This window comes from Chenopodium album, chromosome 26, assembly GCF_948465745.1.
Source record: "Chenopodium album chromosome 26, dcCheAlbu1.1, whole genome shotgun sequence".
Classification (NCBI taxonomy): Eukaryota; Viridiplantae; Streptophyta; class Magnoliopsida; order Caryophyllales; family Amaranthaceae; genus Chenopodium; species Chenopodium album.
Window position 1 is genome coordinate 11,963,431 of NC_137859.1, and position 20,279 is coordinate 11,983,709.

The window sequence follows — 20,279 nt, forward strand, 5'->3', positions numbered from 1 at the left end:
TTCCTTTGTATCAGAGATTCCATTCCCAAATTTTCACACCAACATAACGGAAGACGCCACGAAAAATCCCCCAAATTTTTCCCTCTAGCCTAATAAATTAATGGGGTTCCCCCATTTTGTTTTGAAGACGCCACTAAGCAAGAAAAATGAACAAACCAGTATTGAAGAGCTGTGAGGAGTTGTATTTGTAAAAGATCAAATCCCGATCTTGTGAGAAGCCCTAGTTTTGCACCAAATTAATTCCCACAATTTGAGTGAGCTAAACAAATTAATCAATAAATGGAATATCGTATTCGGCAATTAAATCGGCTTGTAATATCATACGAAACATGTTCTACTTATTTTATTTATGATAAAGTACATAAGAGTTTCTACAAATTTAAGTTAACATAACATAAAGATTGTTGCCAAACATTTAAAGGCACGTTCTCGTCTCCGACACATTATGTTGAAGTGGTACTTATATACAAAAGTTATGAAGAAGAAGTAACACCTGTATACAAAGGTATTTAACAATTAAAAACAACTTTTTTAAAACATTTTGAATTTCAAAAAGCAATCCGAGAAAGAGGGGCCCACACCTCTGCCTTTTTTTTATTATTATTATACAACAGCTGTCACCCCCTGAAATTACTTTTTTATCCTTGTTAGATCAAGTTGGACTCAAGTAGGTAGAGACCAAGAATTTCTCCATTATGTCATCCAATGTTTGGTTTGATATTAGTAAATAAAGGGAATTGGGAGGAATCTATTGTTTGGTATAACATTAGTAAAGGAAGAAAAGGGAAGGAAATACTAAATTTAAGCTTAATAGACGTAATTTTCGATTCTATATTGTCAAATTCCTCCAATTTTAGGAGGAAAGGAGAAGGGAAGAATTTGTGAAGGGAGCTTTCCTTTCATTTCCCTTCATTTTCTTTCAAATCCTATTTAATTTTTAGAACCAAACATAGGAACGCTTATTTTTCCTTTCCTTTCTATTCTTTTCTCCCAACTCCTCCCAACCAAAAAGGGACCTTTTAATTATTTTAGAATTATATAACTTTTATGGGGTATCTTCTCAAAACAAGTCATGACCAAGTGTTAATCGATTTAACAAGCTAAATGTTGCCATTCTCTCTTCTCCCTTTCTCCATTGTTTCCACCGTGAAGCTACCTCCATTGCCACTGTGTAGCTACCAATTTCCGACCTCAAAACTCTAGCAACCAAATTCCAACCCAACCAAATTCCAACCCCTCTCACATCAATTTCCGACCCCAAAACCCTAACCACCGAATTCCAACCACCCATAAATCCTCCTCCTATCGAATTCCAACCACTCCTTAAACCCTAGCCATCACCAAATTTCAATTTCCTTCCTAGCCACCACCTAAATCCAACCCCTCCCTAACCCACACCAAATTCCGACCCCTCTCTAGCCCCACATGAAATTCCGACCAAAGTGGGGTTTATTTCATTCCGGGTGGTTGGCATGGAAGATCAAGGGAGATGAAGAGGAAATCTCAAAAACGTAAAGGATTCATGGACAAAATTCGTTAGTTAGTGGTGAAATTCAATTTTTGGAAATTTTGTTGGTGGTAAAATAATACTCTTTTTTGCGGAGGTGGTAAAAACCTGGTTATTGACAAGTGCAAAAGTCAAAATTTTCTTTAAATTATACTTCGTATAAGGCATCTTTTGTGGAACACATATGGTTAACCCAAAAGGCTCACTAACTCTATAGAGCGAGCGAGAAAGGGACCATCAGAGCAACTTTTTTAATGTACAATGGTCAATCATGATGTGGGTGTTAAATCCTTCAATATGGATCAATGTATCATTGTCCCTTTATTAATTTCAACAAAGAATTACAGTCAAGTTCCCGAGCAATGAATGCAGCATAACTAGTTTACACCACCATCACTGCCAGTTCGAAACAGACTTCATGATTCCAAGAAGAGTCATGCAGGAGAAAATGAATAAATAAGTAAATACATTAATGTACTCTGGAAATTAACACATGGATATGTTGGCTTCTCCCTTTGTCTTTCCCAGCGGATGAAGCCTTGTATTCCCCCTTTACACCTATTCCTAACTATACAACTCTTCTCTGTATATACACTAACCTGACTTAGTATATGAGCTAAATCGGCTCATGCTATCTATTTTGCCATGTTTAACCAAAAATATCCAGGATTCTGATTTTTCAAACCAAATCATCAGAAAGTGTCTCTGTCTCTTCACACACAACTTCCACTCACAAGCCTGCAAGGCAGCAATTGCTTGGAGAACAAAAATAGTGGGTTGCAGTGAAGAACACCGGATAATGATATATTATGTGATACCAACAACCAGCCACGCCTTTCTTTTTACATCCCCCCTCCTCTTTCTGAATCATCCATATATAACTTGCTCAATATAAGCATTTCCTATAATTCTGGGGAGCTCAACCAACTACAGCCAGTGGACCATCCCAGAACACCAAGTATGAGATCAATCCTTGCGCAAGCATCATTCTGAAAAAGGAATTAAAATAGAAATTGTTAGCTGTTACAAGCTTGAAAATAAGTTGACTAATTCATGACAACACAAAATAAAAGAATAAAATACCAGATTATCTGAAGTGTCTTCAATGTGAAATAGCATGACTCCAATACCCTTCCCTCTGTCAAGTTCGGCCTATTTGGGAAATATGTAAACAGCAAATAAGTCACTCACACTCCTTAAAAAAAATTCATATTAATATAAAACGTGATTATTGCTTCTTCTCACCACACAGGAACACACTGAGATCCCCAAAGATGCCAAGACTGTTGTGACTTGGCTCATCATACCTGAAAATTTTAAGGCGTACAAAATTTCAGATTCCAGCATGAGGGAATTGGCGCATAATCCATAATGTAAAACAGAATTATGAGAAAACAATTCATTTTTTTAGCCACAAATGACTTCTCACTTGAATGGACCAATTAAAAACCGAGAAATTCTCAAGTCCTCTCTGCATATGTTGTTCATTGAAATCTAGTCCTATAGTTAGAAAATCACTTCCATGAGAAAGGAGTATCACTGGGAAGGACCCCAAAAAAAAAAAAAAAAAAAAAAAAAAAACACACACACACTCCAGCAAGGAGTTCAGAGTACATAAAATTGAATAAATCTATAGTAGTGTTTCCTTTATCTGACTACCCAAGTTAACTCAAGACTTGACATACTCTTTAGGAGACTGCAAGTGAACTCATGAATATAAGATAACTGCACCAAAAATCATGCTCTCAACATAATAGCCTTAATAAGGCTAGTGGAGTTCACCTAAATTGGAAAAAAAACTAATGTACAAATTACTAAGGTCATTTAGTCAATGTCATATATAGCTTCCAATGAAGAAAATATCACACAGAAGTTGAACCTTGCCAAAAATTCAGGAAATCTTTCATTCCAAAGATTTTTTTATACATACTTTCCTATAATTCTTAGAAATTGACTTTAGAGTCAAAGTTTACAGGCTTTAAACTCTACTAATAATAATACACACCAAGCCTCTGAGGCTCTGATCATCCCCTTAACATTTCACTTGTATATGAAAATGATCACAATCAAACCTCTGATTAATTGTGCAAACATTTGGATTTAGAGTTATATTTCCATGAAAAAAATCTAGTACATCTTGGAAGTAACTTAAATTTGACAACCCATTAAATTAATGCATAATTTTTCCACAATGAATATTAACCACATCGACATCACACTATCAACACTACCCATAATCCCAAACCTGTTAATAGGATCCCACCCTAGGCATGTAAGGGGGATCAAACATACCCCACCTTACCCCACTCCAGAACAGGTTGTTTCTGGCTGACCCTTGATCCGATAAGGAGCAAAAATGACCCATGAGCTTAGCACATTATGATCCAAAAGCCAATAAAAAAAATAAAATAAAAATAAAATAAAAATAAAAAAACAGAAAATTACCTCGGTGATTAGCACAAACTACACTGAGCCATTGAATAGATCTCCCTTCAATGCTGTGCCAAGCAACAATCTTGCTGGTTTGCCAACTTTCTAGCTCTGGAAGGACTACTCTAGGCCTTGTAGTATTAGCAATAATCAACTTGGCAATATCGTTATCTTGTGATAATAGCTGCCCTTTATCCAAACTTGAATGCTCTATAAGCTTATTGTGTTTCCCATTGACCTTTGGTATACAAAGAGCACCATTTGACAGCTGAAGATCTTCAGGATTTTCAGGAAGCAGCAAAGTCTCAAATATTGTATTTGAAATTGGCCTGCTTGCTCTGGAAAAGTCCGAGGTCTCCTCCTGTACATCTTTTTCATAATCAGCGATGAAGTCATTGATAGAATTTGTAGTGATTTCTTCAGCAGACAATGCAGCTTGTTCCCTCAAAAACTGTGCAAACAAAATGTCGTTAACATAGACATCAACCATCAACCCATTAATCTAGCTGATAACCAGTAAAAACTCACTTTCATTATTTTATGACGAGCACTGCGAGTTTTAGCATGTTGCAACCATTGCTTGTGCTTCTGGAAAGCAGATTTACTCGAGAGAGCCTAGGGCATGGAATATCAAAAAGATGTGAATACAAAAATCAATTTGCAGCTACTTGCTGAAATATAAATAATAAATTCTAATTGCTGTAACAAACGAAGATATAAATGGAAGGACTACAAGCCATCCTCCTTCCAAAAATTACTAAAACATGCCAGTTGCACTGGACATCGGGAAGAAAATATTTGGGCTGTGAGCAAGACACTGGACACCACAGAACAAGGTAAAAAAAAAATAACAATTAAGAGTAATCCCACAACGCTCCCACCTCATAACTCCAAGTTCCATTAACCTTTCTACAATGGATAAGGTCATTGATTATCAACACTTCAACCAAAGCAACCAATAACTGCCTTAGGTTGTGCAACTCCAAAGCAACTTACATTGCTTTCTCCTCACGAGAACGAATAAAACACGCCTACAATTGGCCCATCAAAGAAGCATAACACCAAAACTCCCTTATTTTATAATTAAATAATAAATACAATAAAACCAAGCTTTTGAACACCAGCCACCACACAACGAAGGAAATGATGCGGATCATACTTTGCACATTTGTAGCACATTTTAGAAACATTTGCAGACAAAGCTCCGGTTGGCCACTACACCTACAAATTATCATGAGTGTCCTTAAAAACTGATGTCCAGACAATGACCTTGAGCTTAACCTTTATATGAACCTTCTCCTTTCAAAAGAAATGCATAAATTGCAGTTCAGAGTTTCTGCAAGTGTTTCTTGACAAAATTACAGAAGTTATCTGAAGAACAAGCAAGCCAGGCTTTGTGATCAGGAAATTAAGAGAAGACACTATGACTTTACCCAGTCAACAACAAGAAGGTGATGCATGAGAAGGGTTCATGGTAAAGCCAAGGCCTGTAACTGTTTATGTGAAGAGGTACCTTTTTAAGGGATATGGGGCATGGGCCTTGACATAATAATCTTTCCTACATATAATAGTTTTATAATCCCTTAACAACCATACTATATTGAGATGAATCCCCAAGATAGCATAAAAGATGTAGTCATTAGTCTCATTACAGTAGACCATATGTTTGAAGTTCCATCACTACAGCAGCTATGTTTCAAAAATAAAGGTTATTAATTCTAAAGGGAGATACGGGACAAGAATAAGACAGAGTAAAAAGATATGAAACCTCAGCAACATAGACTTCAGAGTTCAGATAACAAATTTAGATTAGACAAAAATATAGGCCAGCCAGGCACTTACATCATAAGTTATTATCTCCACAACTTCAGCATTGGCAAGTACATGCGTCGGAGAAACAAGGTTCCCATTAACCTGAGGAAAAGTGCCCATCTGATTACAAAAAAAAATCACGAAGATAACAATGACGCCTGCTTAACAACTAATATATACCTTTGCCGCCACCATCTTGTTTCCAATTTCTGTGTGGATCATATATGCATAGTCAACAACTGTTGCTCCCTTTGGCAAATTTTTTATCTGTCCAGAACAAGAAGCAATATCATTGTTGAAACATCGAGGATAATTATAATTTTTATTGACTAAATGGTTCCAAACTCAAATAGATATTCGGCATCCTTTACCTCTCCGCGGGGTGTAAATACAAAAACACGGCTGCCTAACAGATCCCTCGTGATGACATCTACAAACTCTCTAGAGCTCATATTGCCAACAAATTCTTCTTGCCATTCTCTTATTGCATTGAGCCAGCCAATCTAGAGAAATGAAAAGACTTTATCCATAAAATTAGCGAAAAATGACACGATGGGAAGGAGGTGGTGAAGGAGAAGCAGAGGCCATTACAATATAATATTCACAAGGGACTAGTATAAACACAAAATAAAATACATGAAAGATAGGATACCCTTAATGCTGCATTGCTGTTGTTAAAACAGACTGGCTTCCCTCTTGAATTCCTAGCTAAACCATCAACAGAGACTCTCCCGCAATAGTGAGCAGCAATCCCTCTTTGAGCTATTAGATCCATCTCCTCTGTTCTAATCTAAAACAATTGAAAAGTTAGAAGAGAAGGGCCACAGAGAATCATGAGATGATACATTTGATAACAGTGTATAATTTAACAGCAATATTCAAGATTATTTATTTACTTAACACACATACATATCAATAGTTTACTAAATGCAATGCCTGCAAGATCAGCTGTTGTGAATTTGTGATTAAACATTGATAGGAAATAAAAATTGAGAGCCATGTATTTATTTGGAGTACTCAGACCCCTGTAATTTATATAGCAGACAATCAAAATGAGAAAGAGACTTCTTTAGCAACCTGAACTTCCAGCCGGAACATGCTCTCATAAAGAAATGGGATGACTGTTGTATGCAAACTTTGAAAACCATTAGGCTTTGGGGTTGCAATGTAATCTTTCATCTGTTCACAGAAGGAAAGACATTAACAGAGCAAATTTTCAGAAGATTTAATCCGCTATTGGCTCTAAGATATTCAATGCATAGAAAAAGGAGAAAAGATACATGTTCCAAAAGAGAAACCCCTTATATTTCCATAACACACCCTACTGTAAGAGATCAAGAAACTCACAGATCTAGGAATTGGAGTCCATATGCCATGTACAAGCCCAAGAACATGGTAGCATATCTGCATGGTGTAAAATCAGAAGAAATTAAATATCAAAATACAGAGTAAAAAATAAAACAATAAATAAATCCCCAATTAAACCTTTGTGGAAATATGGCAAAGAATGATATTTTCACCTGCTCAGAAGTACACAGAGGCCCAATTCCACTGCAAGGTTTAGGCTTGATAACGATACGAAGCTGAAAACAGCCAGCAAGTTCCAAAATTATAACAAAAGATAGATGGTGCTAAATGGTTGACTCACCGATCACCAAATATACCATTAAAATTGTTCTGATAGTTAAAATAGAATAAGAAAGGGGAAAGCACCTGAGCGATCTGGTTGATCTCATTTATAGAAACATTTGCTTTGGTTACAGCTTTATAGATACTGCAAAATTCATCAAAATCAATCAGCTTCACAGACCCTCTCATTTTATTCTTTAAAAAAATCATATACCAAAAGATGAAAAGATTCATTTTTGTTTCCAGGTATAATACCCAGTAAAAAAGTGATAGCATTAGTGAATATGTGATAAAGATTCATTATCTCAAAAATTCAGGTAATAAAAATAAATGTCATGCAACAGCCATGGATCCTGACATAGTGCTTCTGTTAAAAGCTACTTCTGAAAAATAAATTCACAGGTATTTGGTTGTAACCACAAACATGAGATTTTTGTATCTGCAAGACTAATATAAAAACTCAAACAACAGAAACAAAACTAACATTTTCCCTATCCATAGGCCAATCCAGGCACTACAGCAAGTCGGCAACAGCATTTCACATAAAAAATTGGCAAACTTAAAAAGGCTCAACAATATAAAATAAGAAAAAATGTAGAAACAAAGACAAAGAACTGCTGGACCTGTAAGGTTCCTTAAGTACCGCACGCACTTCAGTTTTAACAGTCACAAGGTCCAAGAACTGATCATCCTCAATCTTTTTTACCAAAATTTTGTTTGCCTGAAAAGAAGGAAAGGCACAGTAAGCAAAAGGAATAAACAAGTACGGAGTAATAAAAACAAAGTTACTTTTCAACAAAATCTTATACATCAATCAAAACTAGTAAGTTACGATCTCAAACTGGATGTAACAGGAAAAAATAGACTTTCTCAATGTCAGAGCAATCTGGCACTTACATAAAAAGATCCAACAACTTTAGCAGACATTATCATCAATTCATCGCACATTTACATGGAGGAAAAGAAAACTAATACCTCACTTAGCTCTTTCTCATGTTCTTCATAAAGCTCAGAAACTCTTTTGGTGATTTTCTCATACTCCTGAGCATTTGTGTACATGAATGATAGGTTCTCGAGTTCAGACTGCAACACAGAAAAGACATTGCCACAAATTAGATCCCAAATGGAAAAGCATAAAGTACTTTATCTGATATAATAGGATTTCATTAAAACTATATGAGACACCACTAGATCAGAAATAATAACCCAAAATATCACACAGCAAAATATATTGGCAACTGCACAAGCCCAGATGGGTCGGTAAAGGCATCAAAATGACAACTTGAACGTGGAATGTCTAGTCAATCTTGATACTTGTAGAAATGTAGACATTTCCAGAACACAGTAGCTTAATTAAGTACTCATGTTTCAAAATACAACTTTTGTAAGGATACTTTACTTCAACTTTAAAAAGGTTTTTTTTTGTGCAAAATGCCTGTACAGCTCAAGTGCTCGTTTTAGATTGCCTGTCTATGACCACTGATCTGAAAGCTCTTGAGCCCAATATGAATTAGTCTTCAAATGAGATGCAGGGAAAGAGTTATTAACCCTCAAAGATTTCCGTTGCGCAATACCCTAGGTTTAACACCGTGTACTAATTCTTTGCATTACATAGGCCATGTATTAGATCTTAGACTTCAAAATTGCCTAGAATTACATGCCTAGACAAGAATGATGTGCCATTTGAACGAAATCCTAATTTCTACGTGACATAATTTTAACTACAACACCACCATCAACATATAAAGAAACCTTTTTTTGGGTCTATATCCAAACTAGTGAGATCCACTGCGTTTACTGCCCATTAAGGGAGAATTCATGGCAAGCACACATAGGCCTAAAGTCTTGGCCCAATCACTGCAACAACTACTCTAACTGAAGGAAGTGGCTACTAAATCTGAGATATATTGACAGTAATAATAGGCAACAACTTCATTTACTCATTAAAGTTCATTTAATAATATATCTTAGACATAAAAAAATAGTTAACCAACTCATATAAGGCAACACTACATCCAAATAAAATTGTGACACAAAAAAGCTTTTGATAGAAGGTGAACAAAAATACCTTTATTTTGTACATTCCCAGCAACTTTGCCAAAGGGGCAAACACCTGCAGAGTCTCAAGTGCTATACTTGTCTGGATGTACCAAATAGGAAAGAGCAGTAAATTAGTAATGTAACAACAATGTATTGAACTTAAATTTATCATTACCTGCTTATGAGATGGCATGTGTGAAAGTGTACGCATGTTGTGCAATCTATCAGCTAGTTTGACAATGATCACACGGACCTAAATCAGAAGTTTGATTATCAACTAGTAATTACAATTGACAAAAAAAAAATAAGGAGATATCAGTTAACTGTATCAAATTACCTCTTCTGTCATTGCCAGAAACATCTGTCGTAGGTCTTCTGCTTTTACATCTTGTACACAACTATTTTCATCTTTGTACTTGAGTTTTCCAAGTTTTGACACCTAACAAAAGAAGATACAGATGTGAATTCAGAAAAATGACCTGCAACGGCTAAATGGCTAATCACCTCGACATGTTAGAAGTAGCACCTTGGTTTCCCCTTCTACTATGTGACGAACAGTAGAACCAAAGTCCTTTTCAATCCGGTCAAAAGTTACAAGATTTGTATCCTCAACAGTATCATGCAATAAACCAGCTGCAATAGACTCCCAATCCAATTCCTAAAATCATAATCACAATCTATAAAATAGAACCACAAACTTGAAGTAAAACATAGGTTAATGTTACACCAAACTTACAAGTTCTCCTAAGATACGTGCAACTTCAACTGGATGAATAATGAAGGGCTCCCCACTGCGTCTTTTTTGGCCATCGTGAGCATCAAAAGCAAGCTGTGCCAGCCAGTTATTAACATGAATCCCCAAATCTATAATACAGAACTTACCAATGAGGAAAAAATTGATACTTAAGTGATACCTTTAGGGCTTTCTGAACCAATTCAAGTTCATCGGGAGGTAGGTATGAGATGCTGGGTCTGAGATCCTGAGTGGCAGCAAGGAAATAGACAAAGTTACAAACTCTGGATAAGTAACTGATAAGACACGCACATATCAGCTAGAGTTCATGGTCATATTCCCCGAATTTTACAGGAAGGGCATTCACTTATACATAAATAAAGCCAGAAAACATACAGTGAAAATTATATATAAATATTCTTAGAAGGCAATAGGTCCTTTACTTTTCTCTGCTATACCTATTTGCAATGAGCTAACCTTGCTTGAGGTTTGCATAAAACGCTAAATCTTCCAACCAAATTTTAGAAAAATTCAGATTTCATGTTTTTATAGACTAACTAGGTTATTTTATACAACAAAAATCATTCAAATGCGCTATCAAAAAATTTTAAAGGGAAAAATATCAAAAAGTGTCCCCATCTACATGAATATTATGCCCTAATTTAGAGAAATGCAACCACCGAATAATTTTATCACACATGTCTCATTAACATACTTCCAAGAATCTTCATCGCAGCATATTACATTTTGGAAGTTGCAAATTAATTGCAAAATTACTTTATTTGAACCATGATTCTTTCTATCTATATTTCTATCACGTGTTCTTTTTACTCTTTCTATCTCTCTTCTCTACTAAAACAACGCGCATCTCCCCCCCCCCCCCGGAAAGTATATCTTAGTCTATAGCATCAAGAATAGGTCTATCTCTTATAAAATATTTACATTGAGATATATCAGCCAACAGCCTACAAACATTGTCAGTTAGCTTCATTATATTCAAACAACCATTAGAATCAATTCATGACTTAGATCAACTAACTGCCTTACATTTTACCGTAATTTCCAGTTTACATATCCAATGAGGAATAAAAAAACCTATTACATTGGGTATTAATACTTCAACTATTAGACCAAACAATGCTTCTTTCACTTCTCATAAGAAAAGACCAACTCATACCAATCATTCAAAATTAATTGAATAACTAATATAATATTAATATCTTAAGTTTATAATTATATAAGATAACTACTTTCTCTGTTTTTTTTATAGTTGCAACACTTCTCTTTTCACGCTTGCCAATGCATGTTTTCAATCATTTATATCTTTAATTACCAATATGTAAAAATTATAAACATTTGATATTAATATTGTATAAATCAATACGAATCTAACAAGATCCCACATGAGTAATTTTTACTAATGCATAAATCGTTAAAGCTAGTCAAAGTAAAACAAGTAAATAGTGTAAAAGTCAAACTGTTGCAACTATAAATAAAAACGGAGGAAGTATATATTAATATCTTAGCAATCGAGCATACCTCCCACAAACTTTCAGCTGAAACACTATCAAATGAATTAGAGCCAGACGATGACGTGCAATGCCATCTCCATCTTTTCGAATTCGAATGTTGCAAGTTAGCTTTTAACATCCATTCAGAATCAATAAAGCAGGAAGTCTCTGACCTATGACTGATTCTAGCATCAGGAACCCTACATCTCTGTTCAATCATAAATAAATAAAAAGATTAAAACACTAATTCTCAATTCAAACAATACATTAAGCATGAAGATGCTCACATGTATATGCCGGTTGCATCTTCCATTAGAATTCAGCGGCGACGACGACGACAACGACGAAGAACTCTGAGTAGTACTAGCTAAAGAACCAGTAAGAGCCCTAGGAGCTTTCCAAGCACAAGACACAACACTACAATAAAACCTCCCATTACTTCCTTCTCCTCTCCATAACTTCAACTTACACACACTCACACATTCAACTGAAACAATTACCATAGAAACAATCATGAATTACATTGAAAAACCCCAAATTCAAAATTCAATTCGAAGAAACTGAAAACAACACCTCAAATCAAAATCAAATTCAATTGAACTCAAAATTGAACAATTGAAATTGAGAATGGAATTGGAAGGAGTACCTGAAATCGAAGGAGAAGACGCCATGTTCTAGAGCGAAGCATGAGGAATTGAAGCAGACATGGAAGGGAGGAGAGAGAAGAATAATGGCGGAAAATCGAAGGAGTTGAGTTGAGTTGAGTTGAGTTGAGATTGTTGTTTGGTGTTGGTGGTATATTTTGAATTGATAAGGTGAGTGTTTGGTTAGGGAGAGAGGAACAAATTTAAACCCAAAAAAAATAGAAAAATGATAATGAAAAACGAGAAAGTGGACTCAACCAAATTATCTTAGGTGAGAGTGGTCAAGGCCACACGAATGACTTTGGATTTTGATCGGTTTCGTATTAATGTACGGGATATTTATTTTATTTGATGCTCGTAAGATATTAAACGGTGCTTGTAAATAAAGAAAGACTATAAAGTATAAATGATAGTAAAATTTAATAAAATCAAGCAATATGTGTATGTTTACTTTTGGGGTATGTTTGTAGTTGTAATTTAGCATATGTTATTATTACAGTTTTTTAATTAAATGTTATTTGATTGAGCAGCCTCAATGGAGAAATCAAAGCTCACGAGCAGCTTCAATGGAGAAGGGCGACGAACCCAACCCTTTGGGTTTGGGGGTAATCATGTCTTTCTTCATCTTATGATTTTCATTTAAATCGGTGTTGAAGTTACTAAAAATGGTTGTTGGGGTTAGTCTTTATTGAAGAGGCTTGAAACCTCTATCCTTCATTGAATTGTTCTCCGTTGAAGTTGCTTGTAAGATTTTGTTTTTGACACCGTCAAGAAACGAATGTCTCCATTCCTTTTCCAACTGTAATTCATTTGCATCTTAGAAAATTTTTTATTTGTATACTTCTTCTTTATTTCCGTGAATGTCATAATTAAAGATAAATAAATTTGGCAAATCAACCTGGACACCCTCTAAGGCTTTGTAATTAAGGAAGTCTTAAGGGAAACTAACTTTCAATAATCAAAACCACACGACATCTACAATTGATTTCCAGTACTAATGATAACAAATCTAACAAAGACAAACAAAATCTTCTACAACACAACTATATGAATCTAAAAAAACGTAAATTTAAAAATTCCGACAAATTATCAAATCATTATCTTAATAGAACTTTCCATGATTGGATATGTATGGGTACACATTTGAGGGTTGTTGAAATTTCATAGAACAACTAGTGTGTGGCTCGAGCGATGCCCCGAGTTGCTAGTTTGTACTTGTTTAATTTGCTAATCAAGTTTCACTATTTAGATTGTAAGACTTGTTGGTTTCGAGTTTAAGGGTCTGTTCACATTTAGTTAATTTCAGTTCAGTTCAGCTCTAATCAGTTCAGTTCAGTTCAGTTCAGCTCCTAATTTCCCTCTATCATAAAATATTCATTTCAGCTCAGTTCAGCTCCAATCAGTTCAGCTCAGTTTAGTAAATGTGAACAAGCCCTAAGTCTTGCTATAAACTTTTTTTTGTTGTCAAACTCAATCATTACATAATGGAAAGAAATAGTATAATAAGACACAAATTAACTTATCTAAGTTAACTATAATTTTGTTGGATAAAAAAACACAAAGCTAAGATGGTAAGACTCTTAACTTAAGACTTGTTGGTCTTGAGTTCAAGTCTTGTTAAAATTATAAGCATTATTTAGATGCAAACCTAATACATGTGATAATGACATGTCATGTTTATAATGACATGTGGCGCATATTGTTGACATGTCGAACTTAAAAAAGGTGACACGTGGAACGTATTCTGTTTTAGGAACGCTTTTTAATATATAAGGATAGATTGCATGAACATAAGTTGAACCAATATGAAGATAAAAAAGAAATTAATAGGCACTCTATAAGTTCTCTAATTCTTTCTGCGCCAATTGAATTTAGGGACGACTTATCACTTGATCTTGTAACTATTCCAAATTCTCCTCAATTATAAATGGATTCAATTTAAGCTCATTAGATCATAACTAATTCGACATACTCAATTGAGGTTTGCAACCTATTTAATGTCTAGAAATTATTGGAACATTTACAAGAATCAATCCTACTCTAAATTCCTAAAAGCCATCATATATATTAAAAACATTTCAAAGTGTTCGAAAACATACAATCTTTAACCCATTCATTCTTCTTAAATTTAATTTATAAAATTTCACACTTTTCACACTTCTATTTCTCATCATGCATGTTTAATTATATTTAAACAAAACTTAATTAGTAAATAACATGTTATGCGCAATTTAATCCATCATGCTTTCCACTAAAGAGAACTTTTGCATTTGCACATGAAGCAGAAAGAATGTTATTGGCTATCTTTCCAATTGTTGAGGTGATATTGAGAAAGACATCAACTACTTCAATTCCATCACATGGAGCTGCCTTGTTGCATGCAAAAGAAAGAGGAGTATTTGATGTTGTGGTACCCCTAATGTTCTTGAAATGGACATCTGTGATCTTTGCATAATTTGGCTACATAAACAATAAGAAAATTACTTTAGATCACCAACAATTATCCTTTATAAATAGGTTTAAAAAAAATTAAAAATTTAAGTATGTGCAAATACAAAAACTATTGAGCCAATCCAATTAATCTTTTTGATAAACTACTTTTGTCAATTTAGTGGCACTTTTGTAAATAAATGCACTTTTTTTTTACTGCTCATGGGCAAAACCATTACTTCAAGTAGCGATTATGCTCACTTTTTAGTTAATCGCCGATCCTTCTTGTTTTTTCAATAGGAAGAAATGAAGAACAAAAGGATATGACTTTATGAGATACGACGTAGTGCATATAAGATAATCTTATTCTACTTATTATTATTATTTATCATGGCAAAAGAAGCATGATATTAAGACATAAATCACAAATATACAATAATACGAGTATGAAATATGAACCTTATCTGGTATCGGTGGGTAATCTTGTTTAATTACAATTGGATTTTGGGTTTGATCCATCGTTAAATCTTCAAAAATAACGTTTGATACTTCTCCTGGTTTGTGTGTTGGCCGAGGGTTGATTCTTGCACCAAATTGTGTTCCTTTGAAAGTACAACCCTTAACTGTTACCCCTTTCACATTATAATCAGGGTGAAAACCATCTAGTTGGGCTCCAACACTGTAACATATATTAAATGCGTTACAAATTTGTAACAAATCAAGAATAAACTTCCATTTTTCTAATGGGTACTTCAATCCATTAGTCATCTCTATTTAGTTTGCCTTTTATCGAGACACCACGTAGTTTTAGTATTTTAGATGGAGTTTGAGAAAATAGTTATCAATTACTATTTCTGTTCCCCTAATATTGCAAGACACGAATTTTAAGAAGAGGAGAGAGATAAAGAGGAATAAAGTTAGGAACCCATGTGATAAAGAGAGTGAAAAGATGTGCAAATAGGGAAATATTTTGATACTTTATAAAATGGTAATTGTTGCAATATTTGTGGAATGAAGAGAGTATTATTGCTAGATTACCTGATTCCTTGTCCGGCAACACAAGTGACTCCAGTAATAGATATGTCACTTGAACCTCCTGAAACTGTGATGCAATCATCACCAGATTTTAATTGACTATTGGTTACTGCCACCAAACTAGATCCACTAATGTAAATGGCATTAGAGTGTGTATTAGGCTTAACAGTAGTAGCTTCAAAGTTGGCATTGACTATCGATATGTTATGGCTATTTTCAACCAACAGATGGAATGCTGAAGGATTCATGGAATGTATTCCATCAACCACACAACTTGTTGCATTGCTGAACTTTATACTCTACAATTCAAGTTAACAAGGTTCATGTTAGACTAACCAAATGCGATAGTGCAAAAATGAAAGAACAATAAATAGTATTAAAAATAGTTTCTAACAATAAAATACTCTTTTTTTTTTTCTAATTGTGATGTTGGAATTTTCACGTTTGCCAATGCATAATTTTTGTCATTAACATCATTAATTATAACTTCAGCAAAATTATACTTCCTATATAAAAAGTACCGTAGATGATTTAAAAGTATAAAATCAAGATGAATCTCTTTTCAAAAAAAAAAAAAAAAAAAATAATAATAATAATAATAATAAATAAAATTATGAATATAACTAGACCCCACATGGCTATGTTTTTCCAAATCAAACATATAAATTGCAAAAGACAAATTGCAGTGTGTATGGATACTGCAATATCTTTAATGTTGTGATGGTTATTTTGATGATTATCATCTGTAACTAGTGGTGGGCATGGGCCGTGCCGGGCCTACCGTGGGCCGTGCCTAGGCGGGCCATGAACAGTGTCGTGTCGGGCCGTGCCGGCCCACGGTGGAGGCGGGCCGTGCCGTGCCGTGCCGCCTTCAAGCTTCCCCTGTCCACGGCACGGCACGGCCCACCGTGCCGGTCGTGCCGTGCCGGGCCGCCCGTCGTGCCGGCCACCGTGCCGGCCCACGGCTTACCCTTTTTTCTTTTTCTTTTTTAAAAAAAACAATTAAAAAAAACTTTAAAAAAACTTGAATTTTTTTTATGAAAGAAAAAATTGAATTGAATAATTATACAATTTAATATTTGAATTTAATAATTATTAAATTTTTTATGGAGTTAAGTTATATTAAATATTGTTTAAATTATATTAATATTTATTGTTCATTCATAATTTACTATATATCATATTATTCATATAACTATATAAGTATTAGACAAAAATTAAATAACAATATAACATATTCCACGGGTCGTGCTGGCGGGCCGTGCCTCGGGCCGTGCCGGCGGGCCATTTCACGGGCTCGTGCCGGGCCGTGCCATTTTTTTTTTTGAACGCAGCCCGCACGAGGCACGAGGGGCGTGCCGTCGTGCCGGGCCGGGCCACTCAGCGGGCCGTGCCGTGCCGGGCCATCCTCGTGCCGTGCCCGGGTCGCCCGCGTGCTGACCCGGCCCATGCCCAGCTCTATCTGTAACCATCTACCCCATTGCTATAATAAAAAATAATAAAATAAAAATGATCTTAATATAGTAATGACTTACAGGCATGATTTCTGAGAACACAAAATCTTTCTCAGGGTCAGCTACCAATGGTGGTTGGTTAACATTGATAGCTCCGGTACCGGTAAATGTAGCACCCTCAACTTGTTGGAAGACAATCAATTCTTGATTAGGGAACACACTAGGATCAGGGTCAGCTAAAATAGTTCCTTGAAGTTCAACGGTTACATGAGATTGGCAAGGTCCAGCAAATAAGACTTGTGCAACTACAAATGTGCCTTTAGGAATAACCAACTTTGATGGTCCAATGCTATTGCAAGCCTTTTGCCATGCTTGAATAAATGCCTACATTAAAATATAAAGTAACAAAACTATAAAATCAAGTCAAGTTTAATTATTAACCACATTATTCCTTATTTCATACCATTTGTCAATATACAAGAATAACAATGAATTGTAAATATAAAAAGAAACAAAATTATAAAATCAATGCAATCTAATTGTTGGATCTGCATAGCAGTTGAAATCGTACAACACTTTTCCAAAAATTAAAATTGATTATACTTTTAAATTTCCATCAAATTTAAAAATATACTGTAATAATTTTCACTAATGCATACTGTATTTTATAAAAAGTCAAAATATATTAATTCATTTGGCCATAAGAAGTAATGATGTAAAAAAGCAACAAATTTTTTTTTTTACTTTTTTTATTTTTATAATTAGGTAAAATAATGGAACCAATGATCAATTAGAAGTTGTAGAATAAAGAGATCATATAAAGAGACATTGATTAAAATGTTGGGTGCATCTAAAAATCCATCGTCATGACTAGATTAGTCGACTCCCAACCTATCCAACCACTTACAAGTTACAAGATCACATCCACTTCTTTTGTCTTCCCATCTTTTTGTAGTCATTTACAAATTATATAGAAAAATTCATTTGAAAGAATATATGACGATGGATCATTTAGCACGTCGAATTTATAAATAATTTTGCATTGAACATTCACTTTAAATTAGTTGGTGTTTCCATAGTGATAATTGATAATGGCACGGTTTGAGGGTCATAGAAAAGAGGGACGGTTTGTCCCTCCATCTCGCCCATGAGTGACCTAGGTTGGATCCTCACCCCACCCTTCCTGTGATAGGAGGGACACCTCCTGTATCTTACCGTATAAAAAAAATTAATTGATAATGGCGTGGGAAAGAATATGATAGAGCTTTACCAGTGAATTGGAATTTTCACCATCCTCGGTGTATTCAGGCTTGCCATTTCCTTTTGCATCAAATTTCGTGACATCGAAAATGCTAGATTCGCTAGGATGAGCAACAACTATTGTGACATCGTATAGGAAGAATGTCAAGCCTAAGACGAAGAGAAATTTTTTACAAGATAACTCTCTTTTAATGGCCATTTTCTAATCTTAGTACCAAATAACAAGAAAGAAAGACAACATAGGGAATTAAGAAGCTAATAATTTACTATTTTTGCAATATATTAAACATTGGTTAATATTTTTTCTTCAACTCCACATACAACGATTTGTATTAACGTCCTTTCACTTGTAATCATAGCATTGTTATTTAATCTTATCCATAGGTTGTGAGAATTTCTAGGGAAACTCTAATTATAGATTTCTGAACACATTTATGCTTAAATTAGAATTTTTATACAAGTACAAGTTTTTGAAAATAATAAATAGTTTCTACTTTAATTGAATAGGCTTATATAATTTAGTATTCCATATAAGATTGTATGACAAAATCACACATCAATTATTGTTATTTATGTCAATTTTAAATGGTTTATAACGCTTTTTATGTGTCTGGCATTTTTACTTTTACCTCTTTATACATTTTCTAAGAATGTAAGACAAAATAATGTGTCAATTATTGTATTACATAAATTTTATAAGGCTCATAATAATGTTTTATTTATGCCTGACAATTTCACTTTTACCTCTTCATAAGAATCATTATTAAATATAATTCATTTGTAAACAGTAATGTGTTTGAAAAGTAATTCAAGTAAATCTTAACTAGAAATTCACAATGCTTTGAATTTTTTTCATTAAGTTTCTAATCTAATTTCTAGTGGATCGGAGATTATGCACTATGAGTCTAAAGGTAAGTCAATACGCGTTAATTAAAATCCGGCCAAAAGAGAAACCCTTCACTAAACCTTGATTAAATTAAGAGAAATCCCCCGATTTACGTGCTTGAGTTTTCGAGTAATTGCTCAATTAAGGTTTTTGGAATTATTTTGGCCAATTTTAAGGTCTAAATTAGCAACAACAAACGACTAACAATACCTCGATTTGTGTGTAAGAAAATGTCACTATTTACATGCTTTAGTTTTCGAGCTGCAAAAGTTGTTTAGATAAGGTTTTAAGTAAATATGGCTTTTGGCTGGGCTAGGTTGGGTTGGGTCAGGTCGGGCCGTAGGCCAAGCTAATGGACTTTGTGGATGCATTGGCCCAACCCAAGGCGTAGCCCACCACCATTATTGGGATGGACTCAAGTCTAGAAAAGTAAGGCTAAATAATTTAGAGTCAAAATTGGCAAAAATCAACTAGAAGTTCCTCATTTTGCTTGCAAGAAATTATTTTCAAAGCTGTGAAATTTGCTTAGTTATGGTTATAGGTTAAATATAAGGTTGAAATTGGCAAAAAAATTGACCAAAATGCCTCGGTTTGAGTTTTAGAAAATTTAGTCGGTAAATATTTCATGGGGCTTTGCAAGCAAAACAAATCATTTTTGGTCATTGTTTACCATTTGACCTTAAATTTGTCCCTTAAGAACCAACATGACCTCTAAAACTTTAACTTAACCATTTTCGCTGCTCAGAAAATAAAACATGTAATGACATTTCTATTTCATGTAAAACAAGACATTTCGGTTCAAGTTTTGCCAATTTCAACACCATAATTTTGACTCATGAGATCCAAATATAATAGTACTTTAAACCTTAACAAGCAATTTACGCGCCTTGAAAATCAACGCATGCAAA

The 20,279-nt window shown here is 34.5% G+C and overlaps 2 protein-coding genes across 2 annotated transcripts; both read right to left on the minus strand.

Moving 5' to 3' along the window:
- Positions 1–1,792: 1,792 nt before the first annotated feature.
- On the minus strand, positions 1,793–12,523 carry LOC145616477 (putative GTP diphosphokinase RSH1, chloroplastic). Its single transcript, XM_081671206.1, has 24 exons — positions 12,309–12,523; positions 11,950–12,149; positions 11,691–11,870; positions 10,333–10,398; positions 10,155–10,247; positions 9,945–10,076; positions 9,756–9,857; positions 9,594–9,671; positions 9,447–9,518; positions 8,354–8,461; positions 8,002–8,099; positions 7,463–7,523; positions 7,270–7,332; positions 7,097–7,153; positions 6,827–6,928; positions 6,402–6,539; positions 6,121–6,252; positions 5,930–6,016; positions 5,780–5,851; positions 4,466–4,552; positions 3,953–4,388; positions 2,753–2,814; positions 2,591–2,659; positions 1,793–2,496 (listed from the first exon to the last, which is right to left on the minus strand). The coding sequence occupies exons 1-24, from the start codon at positions 12,331–12,333 to the stop codon at positions 2,410–2,412; spliced, it is 2,607 nt and encodes an 868-aa protein (XP_081527332.1). The 5' UTR covers positions 12,334–12,523; the 3' UTR covers positions 1,793–2,409.
- Positions 12,524–14,526: 2,003 nt separating this feature from the next.
- On the minus strand, positions 14,527–18,684 carry LOC145616812 (exopolygalacturonase-like). The gene is made up of 5 exons (XM_081671534.1): positions 18,496–18,684; positions 17,307–17,609; positions 15,775–16,070; positions 15,196–15,415; positions 14,527–14,766 (listed from the first exon to the last, which is right to left on the minus strand). The coding sequence occupies exons 1-5, from the start codon at positions 18,682–18,684 to the stop codon at positions 14,527–14,529; spliced, it is 1,248 nt and encodes a 415-aa protein (XP_081527660.1).
- Between the last annotated feature and the right edge of the window lie 1,595 nt (positions 18,685–20,279).

Excerpts from the sequence above, each read along its gene's own strand:
- LOC145616477 (XM_081671206.1), bottom strand. The coding sequence starts at position 12,333 with ATGGCGTCTTCTCCTTCGATTTCAG. Across the intron at positions 9,858-9,944 it reads TAGTAGAAGGGGAAACCAAG|GTGTCAAAACTTGGAAAACT; the intron begins GTGCTACTTCTA and ends TTCTTTTGTTAG. Across the intron at positions 6,540-6,826 it reads TGTTCCGGCTGGAAGTTCAG|ATTAGAACAGAGGAGATGGA; the intron begins GTTGCTAAAGAA and ends CAATTGTTTTAG.
- LOC145616812 (XM_081671534.1), bottom strand. The coding sequence starts at position 18,684 with ATGGCCATTAAAAGAGAGTTATCTTGTAAAAAATTTCTCTTCGTCTTA. Across the intron at positions 15,416-15,774 it reads GTTGCCGGACAAGGAATCAG|TGTTGGAGCCCAACTAGATG; the intron begins GTAATCTAGCAA and ends TATATGTTACAG. Across the intron at positions 14,767-15,195 it reads ACCCACCGATACCAGATAAG|CCAAATTATGCAAAGATCAC; the intron begins GTTCATATTTCA and ends TTGTTTATGTAG.